Source organism: Octopus bimaculoides, chromosome 5 (genome assembly GCF_046866305.1).
Source record: "Octopus bimaculoides isolate indiv1 chromosome 5, ASM4686630v1, whole genome shotgun sequence".
Taxonomy (NCBI): domain Eukaryota; kingdom Metazoa; phylum Mollusca; class Cephalopoda; order Octopoda; family Octopodidae; genus Octopus; species Octopus bimaculoides.
In genome coordinates this window covers 66,348,752-66,375,623 of record NC_142932.1, presented here as the reverse complement: position 1 = coordinate 66,375,623, position 26,872 = coordinate 66,348,752, and the positions used below count along the sequence as shown (strand labels likewise).

The 26,872-nt window shown below is 36.6% G+C and overlaps 1 protein-coding gene across 2 annotated transcripts in view; it reads right to left on the bottom strand.

The window, feature by feature from the left end:
• LOC106878674 (uncharacterized) overlaps nucleotides 1-26,872 on the bottom strand; it is a 133,683-nt gene that overhangs the window by 37,656 nt on the left and 69,155 nt on the right. For both annotated transcript variants that reach the window (XM_014927959.3, XM_089352360.1), the window contains exons 6-10: nucleotides 24,153-24,337; nucleotides 22,239-22,324; nucleotides 9,907-10,049; nucleotides 2,625-2,688; nucleotides 989-1,106 (exon numbers count right to left, since the gene is read on the bottom strand). In XM_014927959.3, coding sequence (XP_014783445.3) covers nucleotides 989-1,106; nucleotides 2,625-2,688; nucleotides 9,907-10,049; nucleotides 22,239-22,324; nucleotides 24,153-24,337 — 596 coding nt within the window. The remainder of the gene's footprint in view (nucleotides 1-988; nucleotides 1,107-2,624; nucleotides 2,689-9,906; nucleotides 10,050-22,238; nucleotides 22,325-24,152; nucleotides 24,338-26,872) is intronic.

Sequence of the window (26,872 nt, the reverse complement as noted above, 5' to 3'; positions counted from 1 at the left end):
TTGAAATCCCAATAATTGAACTATATATATATATATATATCCAAATTGAGGGAATGGAGCAGGTAAAATCCAAGCTACATATGTTTCCTAGCTAGCAGAACCTTGCAGTATAAGGTAATGTCTTTTTTTGTAATTATCATTTATACTTTGGCTAAGTAATAAAAAAATTTTAATGAATTAATTACTTTTGGGGGAAATTAGATTTAAATCACATATATTATGAAGATAAAAAATTATGGTAATCTAAATTTTATTATGATAATAAATATATGATGAATAATCAACAGCAGATAAAACAGTGAGAATCAATACAATGGCATACATATTCATTCTTAGCACATTCTGGCAAATTTGAATATGAATATGTTAGTTGTTATTGTATTTCGTCTCTTTAGAGATCACCTTTCAAACAATGTGTGTTGACAACACACTCAATACATCTCCATAGAAGGACTTTGAGGCACCAGTGGTTTGACCTGGTTGTGCCTCTTTGAGTTCAACTGGTACTTATTTTATTGACCCTGAAAGGAGGAAAGACAAAGTTGATCCCAGCAGTATTTGAACTCAGAACATAAGGATGGAGAAAATGCTGCTAAGAATTTTGCCCAGCATGCTAACAATTCTGCCAGTTTTCCACCTTATTGATCATTAATATTGACAGATAATCTATATTAATTGGTAATTTAATATCTAGAAGAACTGATAATATGGACCTCTATCTAAGGTGGTGATCAGGCAAAATCATTAGCACACCAAGCAAAATGCTTAATGGCATTTTATCCATCTTTACACTCTGGGTTCAAATCTGCTGAGGCTAACTTTGCCTTTCGGGGTCAAAAAAATAAGCACCAATTGAGTACTGAGGTCAATGCAATAGACTTCCCCCTCTCCAACATTGCTGGTCTCGTGCCATAATTTGAAATTAATATTGATCTCCATCTATATGAATTGATATTGTAGAAATGTCAAAGTTGAAAGTAATATTTACCTTTGTTTAGACACTTTTCTTTTATTTTTCCTAGTGTAATTGCTTCTGTTACATTCTGCACAGCCAATCTCTTCACACTCAGCATTCAGGTTAATATATAATTCATTTGGAGATAAATCTGAAAATGAAACATAGAAAGTTAATTCATTTTATAGAATATCTCATATAAAAAGAGATTGTTTAAGGTTCACTTCTAAATAAAACACATTTCTTCTAATTCATAGTTAAAGTTTGAGAATCTTTGTCAAAACTCTCCATATTGGAAGTTACTAAGTACCATGCTTCTTCAGAAAATAACCATTCCACTGCTACCATCTGCCAACTGTTGCTAGATTTAATTCAGGATAAGAAAGAATCCCAAAGATTTCTCTAATTACATAAATACAATTTTAAATATTTATGTGAAATAGATATAGCCAAGGTTTAAAGTCCTATCTTTAAAGATAGAACACTTAACTCTTGAGTATCCCATTTTCTACAACCAGCTTCAACAAGCACATCTACCTTTTTTATTTTCAGTTATACATTTTAAAACATGCACCCATACAATTTATGAGATAGCAGTCATGGCTAACAAACATCTGTCACAATCAAGAGAAAACAGACAATAGAAGACATAAAATAATTGAATATTACTGGATAATATTAATATTTTATGTAACAATGTGTATAGCATACAAACATAGAATGGTGCTAGTTGTAATATTTTATTACAAAGTTTCTCATGAGACATTGTGAGCTAAAAACACACAGCTCACTCATCTTAACTATATTGTAATATTCAAATTTTGGCACAAGGTCAATAATTTTGGGGGAGGGTTAAGTCAATTACATTGACCCCAGTGCTCAACAGGTACTTATTCTTTCGACCCTGAATGGATGAAATACAAAGTTGACCTCGGCAGAATTTGAACACAGAATGCAATGATATACAAAATACCACAAAGCATTTTGCTCTGTGTACAAACAATTCTGCCAGCTCACCACCTTTTAACTATATTATGATATTGGATATCATAAACAATATCAATGATATTACAACACAAGAATGATAAAATAGCTAATCATAAAATATTTTAGATAAATCATTATGATCAGATCATTAAAAATTATAATTTACTGGACTTTTATCCTCATCTTTAATGTTTTCAATATCATATCCACACAAAGATGTTTCATCAGTCTTCATATTCTAAGTTCAAATTCCACCAAGATCAACTTTGCCTTTCAGACTTTTGGGGTCGGTTAAATAAGTATCGGTTGAACACTCAGGTCGATATAATTGACTTCACCATTCCCTCAAACTTGTGACCTTGTACCAAGATTTGAAACCAAAATTATATCTACACTAAGTTTAAATTGGTTTATCTCTGATCATAATCAAATGTTTTATTTTTGGAGACCTAACTAAATCGTGTAGATGTAAATATTGAAAATATTTCTAAAGATGAAGTTAATAGTCTTGAATATCAATAAATAAAATCAAATATTAATAATAATATTTAACATACTGACATCCATCACTTCCAATAAAAGTTAGTATATTTTATGATGTAAGAATGATGTGAAAGCACTCTAGTTATAGAAGTGAAGAGAACAATGATGTTTCATATAGGGAAATAATGTTGTTTGGTACCTTGTTGCATCTGCAGTTCTTGTTGTTGCAGATTTTGTCTTCTTTCACAACAAGCCTTGTCAAACTACAACAAACAGAAATTGTCAATTAGACACATTAGATACTAAAACTTGTAGAAAATGGCTATGGAGGTGAATAGAAGAGAGAGTAATGATAGATGAGGAACCAGAATGGGTAGGTGGAGGGAGTATCAGTGTGATTAGAGTGGGTAAGAGTGTGGGATAGTGATATAGAGGTGAGAGGGTGGTGAACAGTAACTGAGATGAGTAATGCTAAAAGTGAATGATGGATGTCAATAACAAAAGGCCTGGAGGATGACACTTGCCCAAAGTACTGCACAGTATGTGTACCTGGGGGCTATGACTTCAATCCTAGAAATGAAGAGGAAACAAGGCTCTTAGAGTTCTCTGATGCAAATGTTCTGATGACCTGCGACATGAACTTCAAGAAACCAGCCAATCATCAGATCACCTACCAATCATGTGAGCACACAAGGCATTACAGAAAGTCGCTTGCTTCTCGGATGAGCAATGTATAACCTAACTTAGGTTAATAGCTAGTGACTTCAGATTAAGAGCTAAAAGGACTCAGAGACACAAACTACTTTGGAAAAGGAAGTTCTGGAAATTTAAAGATCCAGTGAACAGTCAGAAATTTAGGGATGTAAAAATTGAAGCATTTAACTCATAATTTCATCAGGACAACCTATAGAGGGCAACAGACCAAATCTGTGGCTAATACAATGTTCCAGTCAGACCAAGGGTGACATGAATATGGAACAGGGAAGCTGACAAAGCCATAAATGTAAAGAGACAGGCCTGGACAGACTGGAACAATGGAGTAGCAGAGAAATCAGAAGAGAAGCTAGCTGACAGGTCAATCTAGTAATGAAAGAAGTAGAAAGGAAGAAGTTTGCCAATGTTCTGACATAAGGATCAGAGGTAGGCATGAGGTTTTCTGGATTGCAAGACAGTGCTTGAGAAAATCATGAAGTTGTGGGAGAGAAGTGCATACAGTTGGATAATGATACACTTGCACTTAACAATTTTGAAAAGAAAGAGGCTACAATGGAAAACTACTAAATGTGGATAGTGCATCGGAGAAAGATAAATTTCCTACTGGACCAAACAGAGAAACCAGCTGAATTGACAACAGTATGATAGACAAAGCAGTGAAGGATATGAAGGCAGGAAAAGCGTCTGGTCCATCAGGAATTATTGCCAAGATGATGTCACCTGTATAACTAATTAGGTTGTACAGGAAGGTATCATACCCAATAACTGATGTAGCAGAATTATAACACTAGGTAACAAATTTCAATTTTTTTTTGTTACAGACATATAAACTACTGATTCCTACTAAATTTCTGATGCTAATTTCAGATCTGATATCTAAATTTCTTTATCATGTGCAGATTTTGTATAACCAAAACCCCCTATTTTAAATTTTTTCTCACTCACTCCTATTATGAAAGCCATCTAAGCAACTTTTCCATGCCACATTTTATGTTAAGCAATCAAACTTAAATAATTAGTGAATAGAGATGTCTTTCCTGCTTTTTCCAGCTTAGAACAGACAATGGAATTCTGCTGGCAGAGTTACCACCCCAGTGTCCAACCAGCCACCCAAAGTACATTAGTATTTTGTTGTTACTATCAAAAGGCAACTTCCTGTTCTTAAGTGAAACTTTGATATTTCCTCTTCTTTTGCCATGTGTAGGATGACAAACTCTCCTTTTACTGGAACCAACAATAATCTCCCATCATATTTAAGTTGAAATTACCTTGGTATTTGTTTTCCATAATTGAGATCTGTTAGTGGAAGCATTCACCATGCTCGTCACTCACAGCCCCAAGGTTGGCTGGGAAGAAGTCAAGATGAGAATCTAAAAAATCCATTTTCAAAGAAAACTCTGCATCCCATTTTTTCATAAGATTTAAGCATGTTTTCTATGAGTTCATGGTGGTTTTCAGCTTCATGGTTTCCAAGAAAATTTTTGACAATTTCAACAAAATATGTCCATGCTCCTAGTTCATTCTCATTTAGATTAGATGGAAACAATGAGTTGTGGAGAACGCTGTGCATTTGTAGTCCAGTGAAAACTCCAGCTTAGCATCTGTCAATATCCCTTTAAATATTGGAAACCACTACCTTAATGATCCACACCCTACACAAATTTTTTTATAAAGCCAGTTATATGTGAAGTAGTGGAAGATGTACTTTCTGAGGGTCAATAAGTGCTGGGTGTTTCACATTTTCTTTACCAACAACATATTCTAGATGGCTGATCATATTTTTTGTTCTGGTCATCTCCGTTATTCTATAGACATGGCACAAAACTGTTATGATATTTTGCATCATTGACTGAAGAGAAAAACTCAGTTGCAAATATTCCATGTATCATGTCTTTGTCTAATTTCTCGTCCATTTAGTTTTCGTTTAGTTTCCCATTTGCTCTGCTTTCATTTAACTTTTCTCCTTGTTGTATTCTTTCTGTTCAATCCTTGATACATACATGTTTTGTGTAGCCCAACAGTAACCCAAAAAGTAATGATACAACTTTAGAGTCACCACAAATATGTGGTCCTTATATTTGATGAGTCTTAGCAGCAGTTCCATTGGTTCATAAGTCTCATTAAGGCCAGTGGCATATGCTACAGTAATACAGCTTTAAGGTCAGTTTTACTAGAGTCAATGAACGGTCTCCATTCTTTTGGATCATAGTGAAAGTCAATCCTTTCCATCAGACCACTGATGTGGCAGAAACAAAGGTTTACCTTTTGTAAGTAAAATGATGAAAACTGCAGATGGTGTTGGTAGAAATGGGAAACTTTGGTATTTGGCTGGAGAAAATTCCATTCTTGAATCTGGGAACCAAGCAACTCTGCCTTTTCTTTTGGTAATTCCAAATTGTGCAGCACTAAGTCATTTAACATCCACTTGACTTAACAAATGTGAGGAACTAGTTGCATCTGGAACATATACACTATATTTCCCTATTTCTATATCACTAGCAGAATCTCCAGTTGAACTGCTGTCTTCAAAAACCACTCTACTTGACTTTCACGTAGCAACTGACTGTTGAGCTGTTACTATGCTCTTGACTCAGTGTTTCCAGTTTGGGATAAATTTAATTGATCAAAATTGTTAGAATTTGTATATAGTTGGCGAATAAAAATTGCTTTAACCTTAAAGGGCAAGTTTCATATCAAAACCAGCACCATCCAAACGTGGTCGATGCCAGGTCCACCTGACTGGCTCCTGTGCCGGTGGCACATAAAAAGCACCAATGAATCATGCCCAATGCGAATATTGCCTGACTGGCTCCTGTGCTGGTGGCATGTAAAAAGCACCCACTACACTCTCAGTGGTTAGCGTTAGGAAGGGCATCCAGCTGTAGAAACATTGCCAAATCAGATTGGTGCAGCCACTGGCTCTCCAGACCTCAGTCAAACTGTCTAACCCATGCCAGCATGGAAAATGAACATTAAACAATGATGATGATGATGATGATTTAGATGCAGTAGGAAAGTTTACTAAGTGATTTGCATTTTAAACAAAATTTAGACATGATAGAAAAATCTAATTATAGAGTTGAAATCAGCATACCAAAATTAGCTAGGAACACCTACTGTAACAAAACCTTTGTTGCCTAGTGAATCAACTGTTACAAGGATAAAGGTGATGTCTTAGAGAGAAGTAATTATAAAAGTATCAAATTGCTAGGCCAGGTCATGGCAGTCACAGAAAGGATTACAGCCCAACTAATTAGGAAGAGAGTTAACTTAGGTAAGGTGCAGTTTGTACCAGGGAGAAGTACTACTGATGCTCTCTTCACAGTAAGACAACCGCAGGAGAAGTATTTAGCCAAAAATAAATCACTGTACTCTTGGTATTTGTTGACATGGAGACAAGGTCTCTTGCTCACTCATCTGGTAGTCACTGCAGAAGTTTGGGATAGATACATGAATGCCTGGTGAGAGCCATCCAAACAATGTATAGAGGTGTTGTCAGTAAGGTGAGAGTTAGTAATGACTATAGTAATGAATTTAATGAGTATAATAATGAATTTTAGTAGTTCACTATAGCTTGATTCTCAATTACCTCTTATTTATTATAGACTTCCAGGCTATAACAGAGGAGTTTGAGACTGTTGATAACCTTGTTCTTATAGCCAAATCTATAGTAGAATTAGAAAGAAATTCCAGGTGTGGAAGCAAAACCTAGAATCAAAGGGCCTTAAAGCTAACTTAGCAAAGACCAAAGTTCTACTAAGCAAGAAAATAGACAAATCTCTAATCCCTTCAGGAAAATGGCCCTGCTCATTATGTATAAAAGGTGTAGGTAAAAATTCCATATGATGTACCAACTGTAAACATAAGAGGTACAGGGCAATCACAGGAAGGTTAATAGAGAAAGCGGACTTTGGACTTTGTGTGCAGAAGATTCCTAGGAGCAATACACATGAATACAATATGAATGAAGAGGGAATGGATTTCCTTGAATGACCAGAAGGATCCTTAGAAGTAGTAGACACTTTTTGTTACCTAAGTGATCTGTTTAGCAGCAGAAGAGATAGTTCTGAAAGTATAGCTGCTACAATAAGAATAAGATGGAGGAAATTCAGAGAGCTATTACCTCTGTTGGCAACAAAGGTCTCTCTCTCAGAATGAAAGGTACATGGTATAATACTTGTGTATGAACAGTAATGCTACATGGTAGTGAGATGTGGGCTGTGGATGCTGCAGACAAGTAAAGGCATGAAACAAACAAAACTAGCATGTTCCACTGACTGTGCCGCATGTACAACAAAGTATGTGCAAAGAGGGAAACTGGGCATAAGAGACATCAGATGTAGTGTGCAGAAGAGAAGACTGGTCATGTGATGCATATGATGAGGACAGCTGCATACAGAAGTGCTGATCACTGAGTGTGGATGGAACCTGTGAAAAGGGAAACCCAGGATGACATTGTATGATGTGAAAAACTACCTTCAGATGTTGAGCCTTACCAATGATATGACAAAAGATTGAGACGGGTGACAATTTGCTGTGCATGAGAAAACCCATTGATCTAAGTAAAAATGAGGCTCTAAAGCAGGGGTGTGCATAAGACACTTACCCAAAGTACCATGCAGTAGGACTGAACCCAAAACCATGTAGTTATGAAGCAAACTTCTGACCCCACAACACCTTGAGATCAATCTTTACCATTTTATTCCAAAATTTCTTCAGTCTGGCTCTCTTCCACAACACTTCTTTATACAGCTGTGCTCTTCTATATACATCACAAACCCATACTAATACAGCCTGCACATTATATATAATTCCTCTTGCATCCAGTTTTTGTTTTTCTTGGCTAATTTGTACTTTGCCATTCTGTAGATAACATTACATGGCCATTAAAACTTGCTTCATTTTTTGTCAGTCTTTACAAATTCTCTACCATGCAGCATTATATTTCATACATTAAACATCACACAGTTCAATCTGCCCTTCACTCTGAGGTAGAGGCCCTTTGTTGTCAACTGAGGTTACACACACACACTACAAATGATCGCAATATCTGGAACAATAAAAGTCCGCAAGACCTTAAGATTTAAAGGATGATGAACAAAATAAGATGCTTTCCTTCACAACCTTGCTACCAAGGCTGGTCAAAATTTACTCTAAATTAAAAAGAGGAAGAGCATACATGCATGTATGCATCTATCCATGCATGCATGCATCCATCCATCCATCCATACATACATACATACATTCACATCCAGTGGACGTGAATGTACAATCAAAATTCTAAGAAAAAGAGACCATTTATGGTGAATTAATGTGGAAATCACAGCTCTTGCACCCTGACTGTGAATTCTCATTTGTACCTCTTATCATAGGTGCATTAGGTTATGCACCAACAAATTTGCACAAAAGCCTTATATCTCTCAGTGTCTTATCTGTAATTTGTAGCTTACAAAAAAATTATGAAACAATGAGCAGACAAAAGTGTTAGAAATGATATCATCATCATCATCATCGTTTAACATCCACTTTCCATGCTAGCATGGGTTGGACGATTTGACTGAGGACTGGCGAACCAAATGGCTGCACTAGGCTCCAATCTGATCTGGCAGAGTTTCTACAGCTGGATGCCCTTCCTAATGCCAACCACTCCGAGAGTATAGTGGGTGCTTTTACGTGCTACTGGCACAAGGGCCAATCAACTGAAGTCATTGAAGACAGAGCTCCATAAGCTTAATCCAGTGAAAGTAAGGGGGAAAGTTAATCTTCAAAGATAAAACCATTTAGTGTAATCTGCTTCACTAAGACACAACTAATATGGAACTGTACTATTACAGTATCTATATCATTGATAGTTAATTATTGGTAACTAATGTCTAATTACTGGTATATATATATGTATGTATGTAGCTTGTGGTTAATTACAAGCACAGTAAAGATATAACCCCGAAGTTAATTTAGCAGACATAAAACAATGATGTTAACAATAAAATTAACACATAATGATCAACATATTGTACATTAACACATAACAATTGACACATAGAGGTTAACATGTTATAACAGTTAACCTCTCTCATATCATGTACCACACCTACAAGCATCGGCAATCATGGATCTTCATGCTGAAGTCTGAAGATTAATGATCTTTCTTGAAGAAAAATACAACAGTGGTTTCCTGTAACCTTCTGCTAATCTCTTGCTCTCCTGAGTCTGTACTTGAGACACATGGCCTTAAGAAGGGAGACTGGTTCATGTGAAATGATGGCATGTCCACACACCAGTGAACCCGTGTGACACATGTCTAGTAACCATCTCTCTTCTAAGTCCTTTTATACCTTTAGCCACTGAACCCTTTTCTGCTATTTGATGCATTATTAGGTCCCTTGATAGGTACTACCACTCTAAAACTGAACAGAACTGGGAGTATGGGTGACTAAGATGTAACTTCATAGCTCCTCAGCTGGAATCTCACTTCTGAATGCAGATTGCAATCTTGCCCAGAACAATACATAACAAATACATAACATACAACAACAGATACCACATTAAAGTAGCTAAGACATAGTGTTTAACACACTATAATAGTTAACACATTATAGAGGCTAATAGTGTTTAACACATAAGAGTTAACACAGCACAGTGATTAACACATTATAACAGTTAATACATTATAGAGGTTAATACATTGAAATGATATGAAACAAAGGAATCAAGAGAAATAAAAAGACCTTTCAATGCTAGCTGACTATTTATATCCAAAAATTTACCTTTGGTTTTGTGGCTACTAAACTGACATGGGATGGTATTGGAGGTAAATTCACATAACATGATGAAGAAACATCTTCATTGTTTTTTAACTTTTCCATATTCTGATCAAAATTTCCAAATTTTAGTGGTTTCTCATCATAATCTAAATAAAAGAAGTAAACTGAATGACATATCACCAAAAAATCAGGTTCAATAATAAATTGTTGCTTAAATCTATTAATTTATTAGCAAAATGTAAGAATTAATGATCTTTGTTTAATTAATTAGATACTTTGTATCAAATGTTTTATTTTTTTAAGAACATGAATGAACATAAGTCATAAATGGGTTAAACCATAGCTGTGGGTTTAGAAGTTTGTTTCACGACATGGTTTCAGGTTCAATCTCACTGTGTGAAATCTTGGACAAGTATCTTCTATTATAGCTTTGGATTAATGCTCCGTGAGTGTAATTGAGTAAACAGTATCTGTATTTGGGCCTGTATTAAGGATCATCCATGTTTTTTGGAAGAGTAAGACAGACTTGATCTTTCAGTCAGTTTAACAGTACACCTTGGTCCTTGAATTGTTCAACAGAATCCAGTCTGTTACAATTACTTGCATTAGGGATTAGGGACAGGTGTGTGTGTGTGTGTGTGTGTGTGAACGTGTATGCATGCATGTGTGAGTGTGTGTGTGTGCAAGCACATATGTACACATATGAAGACGAGGATGTGCAAATTTTACCTGCAAGTCAAATGTTGGCATGGGGAGGACGGTACAAACTGCCAGTTTACTCACCAGAGACACCACTAAAACTGCAGGGGCCTCAAGGAGAAATACTTCCCAGAGGAAAGGTACCAATCATCTCCAAAAAGGAACTATACAGATACAGTGTGCTCTTCAGATGTTATATGAAAGGCAGCAGCTGAGCAAAAGTCTTTTTTCTGCATGGCGCAAAAGATTGTGCACTAGCTGACCTGGCTACATCAAGCGCAATTACAGAACCTTGCCCACCACTGCACAAGACAACCACCATCAACAGACATGGGATGGCCTCCCCTAACACCAACACAGTCGTCGCGTAAATATTTCTACTAAATATTGGAAGCTTGTTGCATCACAACAAAAACAAAATCTTTTCCTGAGAGACCTTGCTGCATGCAATCAAGCCCTATGCATAGCACTCATGGAAACTCATCTGAGGCCTGATATAGAGGATGCAGAAGTACAAGTACCAAAATATACCATACTGCGAACAGACAGAACGGAAAGGAGCCATGGTGGAGTTGCTGCATACATCCGTGAGGACCTCACACACCAGGTCCTACTGTCATATTCAAATTCCGTTATGTCTCAAGCTACTGCTATCTAGCACCTTCGGATGATCTCTACTCAACCACTACACAACTGCTACTCGACTGCTACACAACACTCCTACCACGGCCAGATTACCTCTATTTATATGTCTTGGGAGATCCTACTTCTTCACCTGGGGGCTTCGACACAACACGGCTCCCTTTTGAGTTTTGTTTTTTCTTTTCAAAAAATAAACGAATTTATCAATTTTATTTCCTCGGTGAGAAACTGGCATATCTTTTTCTCTTAGCATTTATTTCCATCATTTCTGTAGGTTTTCTCTTCCTACTTGACCTACGTGTCGGTTCCGCTTTCACTTGTAGTTCTGGGACCTCGAACAAATCATACCATGTATCCATTTGTTCCTCTCGCCTCTCTTGGTTTTTGGTATATCTTTTTTTTTAATTGGTTTAAATGCCTTCTGTGTTCATATTTCGGTCCTTTTAATGTGTACATCACATTACCCAGATGTCCCGTTATACTTCCTTGTTCCCAGTCCTGTTTTCCATTATTATATACTCTAAAATACACTTTGTCACCTGTTTCCTGCTCGACAACCATTTGTCAAAAATAGAACGAATTTTTCTGGAAAACATCAAATCTGCGGGTGACCTATCCGACTCTGCATTTGGATTCGGTGTTATTCTATACACCTGCAAAAACTTTGTCATCTTTGTATCTTCAAAGGTTTCCCGTCTGGTCTTCCTTAAAGCTCTCTTGAATGTGTCGACGAATCTTTCCACTAACCCATTTGACTTTGGGTGGTATGGCGGAGTTAACACATGCTTCATCTGAACTGACTTACAGAATCTTTTGAACTCCTTCGCTGTGAATTGTGTCCCATTATCTGACACGATAGTATCTGGCACTCCATACCGAGCGAACAGTTCTTCCAAGAAGTCAATCGTCACACTTGTGGTTGGCCTTGAACATTTACACACTTCAGGCCATTTGGAATAGCTATCCACCACAATGATATAATAGGAGCCATTTAATGGTCCTGCGAAATCCACATGTAGTCTAGACCATGCTGAATCCGTTTTTGGCCAAGGCTGTAGCTGCACTGGAAGCGCCCTTGCTGCCATCGTGCATCCCCTACACTGTTGTACCAGTCTCTCAATTTGCTTGTCCATATTTGGCCAATAAGGCTCTATATCCGGACAATCCCCGGATGTCCAACATGAAAATCTTTTAATACTCTGTTTTGCAGTACTTCATTTATTACCACTCCTTGCTCATATAATAATACCTCATCACATACTGAATAGTACTTTGAACCTACGTCCCGCTCATTTATATTTTTTGTGTTACACAAAATATTTTTAATCTTATTTATAAACCTTTCATTTTCCGATTTCAATTTAATTTCTTCCAGCATTACTGGCAAATCACATACTACATTGCACAAAATGTTCTTCAGTTCCTTTTCTAGTTTTAACAATGCAATCACCGTGTCTTCAAAAAGTTCCTCATATTAAGGAATCAGCCTAGACAACCTGTCTGCATGTCCCATTTTCATTGATGGCAAAAACTCCATCTGAAAATTGTAGTTCAACAGAGTAGTTCCCCAGCGTTGTAAGCGGTTTGCTGAGTGCGTGGGGATACCCTTTTTCGAACCGAAAATAGACAATAACGGTCGGTGATCCGTTTGCAGTGTAAACTTCTTCCCATGTAAGAATTTATGGAATTTTTTAACTGCGAAGATTAATGATAACGCCTCTTTTTCAATCTGGCTGTAGTTTCTTTCCGCTGGGACAGAACTTTTGATGCATATGCAATAGCTTTGATTTTACCATCATTAAATTTATGCAATATAACCGCTCCTATACCATATTCACTGGCGTCCGGTGCTACAATTATTTTCAATTTTGGGTTGAAATGAGTTAATGATAACTCTGAAGTTAACCGCTTTTTTAGTTCCTCGAATGATTTCTGACATTCGTTTATCCAGCTCCATTTCGAGTCCTTCTTTAGTAATTTGTTAAACGGAGCTCTTAACTCATACATTTTAGGTATGTACAACTGGTAATAACTTACCAAACCTAAAAATGCTTGTAGTGTTGTTTTATTAGTGGAGCAGGCATGTTTTTTATCGCGCCAATCCTAGAAGGGTCTGGTTTTCGTCCTTTTTCATCGATCACCTGTCCTAAGTACTTTATTTTAGTCAAAAAAAATTCACATATATCCTCCCTTACTTTAAATCCATAATCACTAATTCGTTTGAAAACCTCTTCTATATGTTCACTATGCTGGTCCCTTGATTCACTTTTAATCAATATGTCATCCAGGTATGGCACTGCGAACTTGCAATCTGCCAGCATAGTATCCATTACTTGCTGAAATATTGCTGGTGCAACCTTCACCCCAAATGGCAGTCTTTTGAAATGGTACAGACCTTTATGAGTATTAATTGTTAATACTTTAGCACATTCTTCATCTACCTGTAATTGGAGGTAGGCCTCAGACAAATCCAGCTTGGAAAAAATTTTCCCACCATTGCACTTGGCAAATACTTCTTCTGGGTTTGGAAGTGGATAATTATACTTTTTTAAACAGTCATTCAGCCCAGTTGAGAAGTCAGCACATACTTTTACCTCGTTATTCTTCTTTTTTATATATACCGTAGGAGCCACCCACTCTGAGTAATCCACTTTTTCAATTACTTCCAGGTCTTCCAATCGTTTTAATTCCTTCTCTGTTTGATTCAACGCCGCAAACAGTACATTCCTTTTCGGTTTAAACACAAGCACCACATTTTCTTTTAACTCAAACTTTACTTTAATTTTTTCACACATACCGAGCTCTTTCGAAAAGATATCCGAGTACATCCTTTTCAGTTTTAATTTCATTTTTTCCGATGCTTTCTCTGACACGGGCTGTGACGCATTCACCTTGTTACACAATGTATTCAGTGATAGATCCCACAGGTCGAATCTTTCCATTAAATCTGTCCCAAACAGATTCATTGTATTTTTTTCTATCATTAGTTTACATTTCCGTGTCCTGTTTTTAAGTTTCATTTCTGTTGAGGTTTCACCCAAGAATCGAACTTGTTCTCCTGACACACGATGGGCTATCCTAGTAGTCTTTTTATGCAACGGCCTGCCTATTTTACTCGATGTTGCCATATTTATTATTGATACGTCTGAACCAGTATCTAATTGCATTTTGGTCTGAAACCCATTTATTTCTACCGACACAAATTTTCAGTTTTGTCTGGTATAATTTACTTTTGTTGAGTAGACTTTCTTTTGTTTTACCGTTTTCTTTGACTGGCATTTTGTCTGTATATGCTCAATTTTACCACACTTAAAACAGGTTTTATCTTTAAAGGGGCAATCTTTCCTCAAATGTTGCTCTCCGCAACCATAGCACCGTTTTGAATTAAAATTTTTCCTTCTTTGTATACTTTCTTTACACATTTGTACATTATTCTTGTCTTCTGTTTTCCTTGTATCATCTCGAAGGTTTATTATTTGTTGGCATTCTTCAGCTACTTTCTGCAAAGTGAGTTTCACATCTTGGTTCAACTTTGATAATATTCTTTTTCTAATTTCCGCGTCTTCCGTTGCCACTAGCCCTTTAATGAAGATTAAACACTTAAACATATCTGGCATTAATTCTTCCAACTTGAACCTTTCGCAAGCCTTGTTAACCATACCAGCATATGTCACAAAATCATCGGACTCATTTTTCTTTAAGTTTAAACATTCCCATCGAATATTAAACTGTGAACTTTTCTCGCCAAAAATATTAGTCAAAATATTTATCGTTTCCTCAAAACACAATTCCGTGGGCTTTCTTGGCAAAATAAAGTTACAAAAACTTTCGTGTTCCAGAGTAACAAGCTTTCGCAAAAGGAGTCTTACCTTCCTTTCACTAGACCATCCCTTGCATTCCTCTCGCAATATATCTTCGTATCATCTGTAATATGCCACAAAAGTAGTTCCTTCATCTGGATTGTACTGAAATTCTTCGATGGAATTTGCAACACCATCTGCTGAAAATGATTCTGTCATATTTCTTGACTGCAGTAACAATTCTGTTAACTTCTGTAGTTGCTGATGCTCTTGTTGTTTCACTTGCTGCTCTTGTTTCACAACTGCTTTCAGTAACTCTTCCATTTTTGGTGCTATTAGAAACCTTGTCGCCACTGTTATATCGCAATACTACACAGTGGTTGTGTGAGCTGCAAATCCTCGTCGCCACTGTTATGTCTCAACCTACTGCTATCTAGCACCTTCGGATGATCTCTACTCAACCGCTACACAACTGCTACTCGACCGCTACTCAACACTCCTACCACGGCCAGACTACTTCTATTTATATGTCTTGGGAGATCCTTACTTCTTCGCCTGGGGGCATCAACACAACAAATTCAATATGTGACATTCTAGTTGCATACATAAGATAACACAATATAGTTATATGCAATACATATCACCTACCAGATGCTCCAAACCATGCAGGCAAGTTTGAAGATTGCCACACAAGAATAAAAGAAACCCTCATGAAATTGGAACATCACGTGAATGTGTTTCTTATGGGTGATTTCAACTTACCCAGTGTCAAATGGCCCGAAGGTCTCATGCTCTCAGGAATGACTCCTTGCAAACAAGTACAGGTGGAGTCCCTGCTCAACCTCACCAATGCCCTATTCATGGAGCAAATTGTGCTCTGACCAACCAGGGTGAATAACATATTGGATCTCTGCTTCACAAACAATATGGACATCGTTCATGATGTGAAAGTGACACCGACATAAGTTTTGGATCACAACATAATAGAGCTGTCTATGTATAGACCAAAAGTAACCAGAAACATACAGCCTAAAGGAAGCACCCAAAATCTCTCCATTCTGAATTTGCACAAAGCAGACTGGAAATCGTTCCAAAAAGAGAATCCTCAGACAGGACTGGCTGAAATGTCCTTCGACACCAGACATACCAATGTCTGGTGTTGAGGGACAAAGTAGAATATTTCATGTCAGTTATGCAAACCATATGCCATAGATATGTCCCAGAGCACAAGGCCAACACAAAACGGAACAAGATTCAAAGGGAGAGGAAGGTCCTCATGAGGCAATGGACAAAAGTTGCAAATCGCTTCAACCAACATCAAAAAAGTAGTGAAAGGTCACGCCTAAAAACAACACTGATGGAGATAGAAAACAGCCTGCAACAATCCTATGTGAAAGAGAGAGCAAACAAAGAAGACTTCTTTCATTATGCCAAAGAAACAACCTCAATACGCTGCAAAACAGAACCCCGTCTTCCAGAATGATGGCTCCCTCACAGATAACCCAACCAAGATCAGTGAGGTACTGAACGACCAGTTCAAAAGTGTCTTTACCACCCCATACAACATAGACAAGTAAACAAGCCAGTGGATTTCTTTGCCACCTCACCTATAACCAGCAAGCCAGTTACAATGGATTACATTGACATTGGGGAACAAGAAAATACTGACCATAGATAAGGTGGACGCAGGCTCAACTGCTAGCCCTGATGGCTTCCCAGTAGTCCCCCTCAAATCGTGTAAACATGCCCTGGCAAAATCACTACAGATTCCCTTCCAGAGCTCTCTTGCAAATGGCAAGCTACCAAGTAAACTGAAGGAGGGAATAATATGCCCAATCCATAAAGGAGGAAGCAGAGCTGATGTCAAAACCTATAGGTCTATCTCTCTTACTTCACACATCAGCAAAGTCATTGAACAAATAGTTAGAGGGAAACTAATTGCATTCCTTGAAGAAAATGACTTGCTGAGTGATACCCAGCATGGCTTTCAACCAGGTAGGAGCTGCCTATCCAGCTCCTACAGTACTATGACTGGGTGTTGAGGCAGTTACTCAACAACTCAAATGTGGACATAATATACCTTGACTTTGCAAAAGCTTTTGATAAAGTTGATCATGGTATGATATGCCACAAACTGCATGATCTCAGCATAGCTGAAAAACTCGGAACTGGATAATAGTGGCCCTCAGCTGCCCAGATAGCCACCCTTGCTAGCTATGCAAACGATATGAAAGTCTCACAGAAAATACAAAACCCTAGCGATGTTGCAGTAGGAGCTGGACTCAATTTACAGATGGGCTAAGAACAATAATATCCAGTTAAATGCTGGAAAGTTTCAAGCCCTTTGCTACCATCACCCAAAACTGAATTTTGGGTGATGGTAGTTTTTTTTTAGATTTTAGTTTTCTTAGTTTGTATTTTAAGTTTAAGTTTTAAATTTAAACCTTGAATTTTAGGTTTAATTCTTAATCTTTTATCTCATATCATTTAATGGCTATGAAGCTTGAAATACAATTTTAAATATCTGCACTAAACTATTGTCCTTATAACCTTACCTAGATTAAACTTCCACCCAAGCTCTACTGAAACTTTAACGTTTGACCTCTAACCTCCATACAATACTGACATATCTAAACTTTTATTTATTTATATTTATCTTATCATTCTTTACCCTGTTACCTCTATCTTATTTTATTTTTACTCCTTTTCTCTTCTCTCCCATACACACTCACTCACAAAATCCATTTAGGACATATGTCATTACCTTTTCTTTTATTTTAGTATTTTTATTATTTATATTTATACTTTTATTTATTCTTATTTTCCATTTTACCACTATCTTCTAACCCTTTCTCCTATCCCTATTTCTCTCTTTCTTTTCTCTCTCTCTCTCTCTCTCTCTCTCTCTCTCTCTCTCTCATACACCCACTCACAAAACCCACTTATGTCCATCATACTTTCTCACTCAATATACACATCTACAACTTGAATACCTCATTCAGAACACTGCCAAAATATTGCATCCATATCCTCTGGACAAAGACGAGTTGCGAACATTATTCTCCTTCTAACTACTTTTACTCTTTATTCTTCTATTTTACTACTTTATTCTTCTATTTTATTCCTTATAAACTGTGAATTTTATTCCTTGTAAACTGTAAATTTTCCCAGTCTAAAATATTCATACCTTGTCTCTGATGATGGAATTTCCAGTGTACAGATATGCTAGCCAACTACTTGGGTAATCCTAGAAACAGCCGTAAGACTTCAAATTCACCTTACCCTAATAAAATTATTCTAAATGACTTGAGATACTCATTCTGCTTTAGTTTTGATTTTTCCTCTAATATATATATATATATATATATAAACATAATTAAGGGATCAGCAAACATTTGCTTCACCATATACCGAAGTTCAGAAATAGCAGCTAAAAAAGCTGCTATTTCTGAACTTCGGTATATGGTGAAGCAAATGTTTGCTGATCCCTTAATTATGTTTATAAATATATATGAACTTTTAAATAAGTTCTCCACCGATAATGGTGCTTACATACCGAAGGGCTTGGTAAAAATTATTAATTGTTGATTTATTAATAAATTAATAAATTGATAAACCTTTACTCTTTTAATTTGTAATAATTATATATATATATATATATATATATATATATATATATATATATATACATGCATATATATATATATATATATTATCCTATCATATTACACTGTTATTATTGAGAGCCTCCTCTGACATGTGGCATTTGGTAAATAAGGGAGTTTGATGTCACTACCCTTATTTGCACCTCCTGCCGCAAGATAGGTTCATCTAGGACTCTTGACAGGAAGAGATCCAGTTTTGATTTGAAAACACCTACATCCACTTTATGTAGGTCCCTCAGGCTCTTTGGAAGAATATTAAAAAGCTGTGGGCCCCTGAAATCCAGGCTTCATGCTTCAGTACCTGGCCCTGAAGCTTGAAGGCATTGCTGGGATCTTTGGTACTGTGCAGTGTCGACCTGTCCTGGCATTGTGTAGCTTTCAATGCCAAAATTTGGCACAATCCCTCCAGGATCTTCCAGATGTATATTATTGCACATGCCTCCCACCTTCACTCCAGGGAGTAGAGTCTTAGCTGTTTCAGCCTTTCCCAGTAGCTGATCCTCTTTGTGAAGCTTTGCTGGATTGCTTCAAGATCTGCTGTTAATTTACCACTGTGGGGTGACCATAGCTGGGAGCAGTAGTCCAGGTGGCTGAGGACGAATGTCCTCCAGCGGACCATCATGGCTTCCTTCTCTCTGGTTCTGAAGGTTCTCAGGTTCCAGCTAACCAGCCGTCTGCACTTTGTCACCATCTTGGTAATGTGCATTCGGAAAGAGGTATCATCACTCATGTCAATATCCAGGTCTCACACTGATTTAAGTTCTGGGATTGTAATCCCCTCAGGCCAGTGTATCCTGTGAGTTTTACATTCAGTTTTGGGTGATGGTAGAAAAGGGCTTGGAACTTTCCAGCATTTAACTGGATATTATTGTTCTCAGCCCATCTGTAAATTGAGTCCAACTCCTACTGCAACATCGCTAGAGTTTTGTATTTTCTGTGAGACTTTCATATCGTCTGCATAGCTAGCAAGGGTGGCTATCCGGGCATCTGAGGGCATATCTGAGAGGGCCACTATGAAAAGCTGTGGTCCTAAGACAGTGCCCTGTGGAATACCACTCATTATTTGTGTTTTCTTTGAGGTGGCTCAGAAAGTCACGTAACTACTCTCCAAGTTTTCCAGCTATGCTGAGATCACGCAGTTTGTGGCATATTAAACCATGATCAACTTTATCAAAAGATTTGCAAAGTCAAGGTATATTATGTCCACATTTGAGTTGTTGAGTAACTGCCTCAACACCCAGTCATAGTACTGTAGAAGCTGGATAGGCAGCTCCTACCTGGTTGAAAGCCATGCTGGGTATCACTCAGCAAGTCATTTTCTTCAAGGAATGCAATTAGTTTCCCTCTAACTATTTGTTCAATGACTTTGCTGATGCGTGAAGTAAGAGAGATAGACCTATAGGTTTTGGCATCTGCTCTGCTTCCTCCTTTATGGATTGGGCATATTATCCCCTACTTCAGTTTGCTTGTATCTTGCCATTTGCAAGAGAGCTCTGGAAGAGAATCTGTAGTGGTTTTGCCAGGGCACGTTTACACGATTTGAGGGGGACTACTGGGAAGCCAACAGGGCCAGCAGTTGAGCCTGCATCCACCTCATCTATGGCTAGTATTGTCTTCTTCCCCAATGTCAATGTAATCCATTGTAACTGCCTTGCTGGTTATAGGTGAGGTGGCAAAGAAATCCACTGGCTCATTTACTTGTCTATGTTGTACGGAGTGATAAACTGGTCGTTCAGTACCTCACTGATCTTGGTTGCAACTTTCATATCCTCTGGAAAAAGATGAGTTGTGAACATTATTCTTCTTCTAACTACTTTTACTCTTTATTCTTCTATTTTACTACTTTATTCTTCTATTTTATTCCTTATAAACTGTGAATTTTATTCCTTGTAAACTGTAAATTTTCCCAGTCTAAAATATTCGTTCCTTGTCTCTGATGATGGAATTCCCAGTGCACAGACATGCTAGCCAACCACTTGGGTAATCCTAGAAACAACTGTAAGACTTCAAATTCACCTTACCCTAATAAAATTATTCTAAATGACTTGAGATACTCATTCTGCCTTGATTTTGATTTTTCCTCTAATATAATATATACACGCTATAACAGAACCCTAACACAGATCTCTAGATCCAGCCTTAGCTGTGATCTTGGAACCTAATGGTCAACCATTTGTATCACTTACTCAGCATATATATTCATTTAGATCACAAATGAACAAAACCTCTCATATTTTATATATATATATATATATATATGGCGCAGGCGTGGCTGTGTGGTAAGAAGCTTGCTTCATAACCACATGGTTCCAGGTTCAAATTATGTGGCATCTTGGGCAAGTGTCTTCTACTATAGATTCAAGCCAACCAAATCCTTGTAAGTGAATTTGGTAGATGGAAACGGAAAGCCCACCATATATATGTGTGTGTGCGTGTATACTATGTGCGTGTCTTTGTGTCTGTGTTTGTGCCCCACCACCACTTGACAACCAGTGTTGTTATGTTTACATCCCCATAACTTAGCAGTTCAGCAAAAGTGATCAAGAGAATAAGCACCAGGCTTTAAAAAAATAAGCCCTAGAGTCGATTTGTTCGACTAAAAACTCTTCCAGGCAGTGCCCCAGCATGGCTGCAGTCAAATGACTGAAACAAGTAAAAGATATATATATATATATATATATATATATATATATATATATATATATCTTGTCCAGATAAATCCAGCTGATGAAGACTAATCAAATTTACGATGACAAACGTATTTGAAGAGTCCGAAATCTAGGTACTGGATTAACTGATTCTGGGTTGTCCATTTATATAATGTTCTTCCTAGAGGTAAGGCAAAAATTTTTTTGTGTTTGCTGCCCTCACACATCTTTGCCAATAGATACACATTGAAGTTTTACTATAGCGTCATAAATGTATCAATTGCTATTTCCAGTAAACATTGGTGCTTTGTTGTACCACGCCTCTATATTTATACTTCTACCTTTATGGTGCTTTATTTTACTGGAAAGTAAATACATTTGCATTGCAATATTCTAATTTCCATTGGAAATTTTTTCACTGTTCTTGGTCTGTTAATGGCTAGGCATTCAGGCGAGTATACTGATATTGATGTAGCAACATTTGAAATATTGTCCAGGTAAATCCAGCTGATAAAGACTAATCAAATTTACGATGACAAACGTATTTGAAGAGTCCGAAACCTAGGTACTGGATTATCCGATTCTGGGTTGTCCATTTATATAATGTTCTTCCAAGAGGTAAGACAAATTTTTTTTTTCTGTTTGCTGCTCTCACACGTCTTTGCCAGGATGTACACATTGAAGTTTTACTATAGTGTCGTAAATGTATTGACTGCTATTTCCAGTAAACATTGCTTTGTTGTACCATTCCTCTATATTTATATATATATATATGATACATATAAAACATATTAGTAAAGTTAATTTTAACCACATTTGTTGGTCAATTCACTCAAATGTCTTGAGATTAATTTACTGCTAATTTTACAAATGTTTGTTACCTTTTGTTGAACCAACAGACTGGGCCAACTTTGCCTTTAGCATTTTATTTTTAACTGGTACCTCTTGTTCTTCAGAAACTATTTTACTGAAATGAGTTAAACATGAAAGATTAAAATTACAGATTTGTAGGAAATTAAACAGAAACACTTATGAAAGAACTTACAAACCTTTTCTTATTATTTCAACTAACAAGTCAATATTTTAGAGATATTTTTCTTCTTTGTTTTGACAGCAATAATGAAACTTCTACAGCTGACACTATCACTTGACTTCGAATATTCTAGATTTTGGTGAGATGATTACAACTGTTTAAACATTATTTTCCTAATGGATAAATTTCTAATACATTATCCTTCCATGCATCTCAACATTGTATTGAGAAAAACTTAACCTATTCTGATTATTAACCCCAATCCTTCTATAATCTACTTGTAAATTTTTATGACTAGTACACTTGTGACTTTCTACAGTCTACATCATATTTTTTGTGATCTCATACAGTTTGCTGCTAGATTTTTGTGATATCAACTGCTTTTTCAAGACATTTCTCTTAATATACATCATCCATTTTCACTAACTATGATGTATGTTTTCCTTATAATTCTCAAGACAATGTTTTAGATCTCAAGCAGTTTCTGAACCTATTGTATTCAGTTTACCTTGTGCACCTGACAAACTCTATTTAATCCAATATATCTGTATATTTAGTCCAATAGATTTGTAAATTTAGCCCAACAGATTTGCATACATATATTTGAATCAATAGATTTCAGCCATAGTCATCTCCTCTAGTTTAGCCCACATTGATCCATAATTATCATCTATTCCTACTCAAGCCACATCTTATTCAAAGCCAGTCTATCCAAGCCAAGCCATATCCCATTTAAAGCCAATCCATCTACACTGAATCAGTGAAGGCTGTGGATATTTAGAGTCGTAGCCTACATTAATATGTTCAATTATCTGCCATAGCAATCAATTCCCCATTCAAAACATACTTATTTTGACCACTAATCAATGAATTGACAGTAAATGTCATAAGGTAATAAATAAATAAATAAATGCAGAGAAAAAGTAAAAAATATATATTTAAAGTTCATGTCAAAGTCCAATGTCAGAGTCTCCTGGCGGTGGATACAACTGAAATAAGCTGGAAGGGGCTGAGATTAGTGGACATAAAAAATATATATATAAAAATAGCTGAAGGCTTATAGAAACAATAATATACACAAGCCACAAAACTGTAAATTAGAAGTAAAGAAGACTGGTTTTATAGTGAAAGTGGCAACTCACATAGCAATGTGGCAATTTACATAGCAATGTAGCAATTTACTTAGCTATGGTTAATATATTTAATCAACATGTACAAGTCATTCAAAGAAATAACCAATACAACTCTTACATTTCAAGTAATTCTAATTAATATTCAATTGTGAAATATTAATGAAAAGATTTCCACTCAAACCACTGAATATAAACAGTGTTATTTGTTTTTGCTTTATTCAAGCTTTTGTAAACATGTTTGTTGAAATTAAGTAAAAATCTATCATCAATTGATCCATAGGATTTTAGATTTTATTTGTTTGTAATCTCATGAACTTCCATGGAGATGTTTAGTTTCATTTTCCTGTTTTGGTTACATTTTATTTTCATACAACTAAAATATTTGGTACAAACAATCATCTAAGAGAATATATATTCAAACCCTGAAAGAATTATTCAGACATTTATATATTTTGCTTTTATCAGTCTAAAGTATCCTACTTGAATATATAATATATGCATCAAGGAATTCAAAGTATTCATAATAAAAACTTTAATTAAGTTCAGATTTGGAAATAATCTACAGCTATTCATATTTTAGATTAATTAAAATTCTAAAAAATGTCAATAAATATTTCCTTGTTACTGACCAAGATTTTTTATTGGAACTTTTCTTGGTATTCTTTGGCTTTGACATTTCTTCAAGTGGAATTTTCACATAATGTTTCTCAACTTCATTCTGGTTCTTTAGGCTGTCTCTTTCCTCGAGTGATCTTTGGTTTTCTTTCTTTGATATTAAATCCTCTGGCACCAATTCTGGGTTACATTTGATTTCCTGCCAAGGTTTTAATGAATTAATACCAAGATTCCATTAAGATGGAAGTAATTAAGACAAAAAGGAAATCTCACTTGACTTGCTAGAAAGAGCATCTAAATCTCCCTCATAGCACACCCTACTGTCTTAAGAAAATAGAAGGATATGTAGTACTAAATTTTAATATATAAAGCTGAAGTTGTGTGTCTGTGTGTAGCCTTTTTAAAAGTTTATAGAAATCCACATTTTCCACTTTTTCGTGAAAATTTTTACATCAATGGAATTTTCTCGATGTGAACTTTCCAGTGCAGTAATTAGATTTTTTAAAATTCCGTTTACTTTGTGTGATTTAAGGGAGATTTGGCTTTTATTTCTAGCAACTTTTATATTTCTTCCATTCTATCTGTACCGGTGTTCTTACACATCAATCATGCGCTCAACATATAATATAGAGGGTAAGAGTAAAAGAGAGAGTGAGAGAAAGTGATACATACAAAGTCAAAGATTAACTTGGTTTAAAACAATTCTTCCCTTTCTATTCTTTCATTCTACCTACCTTTTCACTCTTACTTCATTCTTCTTCCTCTCTCCCATTTAATAGCTTTCTTCTATCCCTCTACCTCTAACTATCCACGTGACCTGGTCATCTGGTGCTTATCGCCATTTCTCTGCTTCGACCATTATCAGTGCACATCTCTTTTTCCTCGCTTCACTTTCTCATTTCCTACACACACCAGCATCACTGTTCTTTCTTCCAAGGAATCTGGAGCTCTTAGCTTCCTTTTGCCGAAGTTGCAAAGATAATTTGTAACTAGACTGAATAAGGAATACCCCATTTCACGCGTTCATGTTTTCGTTACATTGTCTGTCTGCATGTTCAGCGTCCTTGTCTCCTCTTAGTATTTTTTACAGATTTTTCGTAACATAGAGATGTAAAAACACACACAACCACACATACGTGATCTGTGACAACAACATACACATAAATACATACACACATCAACATTATAGATATAAGATTTAGTTTGTGTATGTTTCTTATATAAACACACACATGCATTGCTATTTTATAACTGTCCTTTGTTCTCCCTTCCTCTCTTTCTCTCTCTTCATTGCTCCCATTCTCTATTCCTTTCTCCCCCCCCTCTCTCTCTTTCTCTCTCCCTCTTCTCTCTCACTCTCTCAAACGCACACACGCACACGTACACACAAGCATTCACTACAATATAACTAGATCTTACCTTACTACATGTTCGTCAATGTTTTGTAAATATACAAACTACGGAGCTTATGTAGACAGGACAACACATTGCAAATCAGTGAACTTCATTAGAAATGTGAAAACTACCTACCCTGCCATCTGTTATAACTTTTTGTGACACGTAAAAGCACCCACTACACTCTCTGAGTGGTTGGCGTTAGGAAGGGCATCCAGCTCATCCAGCTGTAGAAACACTGCCAAATCAGATTGGAGCCTGGTGTAGCCATCTGGTTTCACCAGTCCTCAGTCAAATCGTCCAACCCATGCTAGCATGGAAAGCGGACGTTAAACGACGACGACGATACGTACAGACATATATATATATATATATACCGCCTGACTGGCCTTTGTAGAGTTTTCAAGCGAGATCGTTGCCAGTGCCCCTGGACTGGCTCTTGTGCGGGTGGCACATAAAAGACACCATTTCGAGCGTGGCCATTTTCGTGCGGGTGACACGTAAAAGCACCCACTACACTCTCTGAGTGGTTGGCGTTAGGAAGGGCATCCAGCTGTAGAAACTCTGCCAAATTGGATTGGAGCCTGGTGTTGCCATCCGGTTTCACCAGTCCTCAGTCAAATCGTCCAACCCATGCTAGCATGGAAAGCGGACGTTAAACGACGATGGTGATGATGATGATGATTATGCCTCCAAAGAAGAGAGTTTGCTGGGGAAAGAAAGCAACCGGTTTAAAAAGACAGCAACAGACTGCAGCAATTCACCACATTCCAGAAGCTACTTCGAACATAATGCAAAATGGTGCATCAACATCTTCTGCCCAATCTGATAGAATTCTGGCAGAACTGTGTAGCAACAGATCGCCAGCAATTACTTCACCAGAAATTGCCGTCCTAGCTCCTGCGAAAAGGGATTATCCTGCTATGTATAATCAGGGCAGCGCAAAAAGTTGTTTTGCACACGCATTTGTATAGCCAATTAGACGGATGAAATTTATGTACACTTAATAATGTTATGCAAAACAGCCTTCAGACTTTCCCTATTAATTTCGTCGTCTTTTGAATTATGAACATATTTACATCATAAGGGTTTTTTCGTTGTAAGGCTTTCTTTTTTAGTTGATTTTCACCTAGCAAGACTTATCGTAGATGGCGTAATAAGTCACACCCGGACAATGTCGGGTTATACTGCTAGTACAGTATACATGAAGGGGAAAATAGCAACGTCATGGTAGTACTGATTGTCACAGATCAGTCTGGGTTAATATTTATTTGCTGTTGATAGGATGGGCTTCAATGACAACATATTTATGTATATATTCATTCTCTGCAAATTTTTT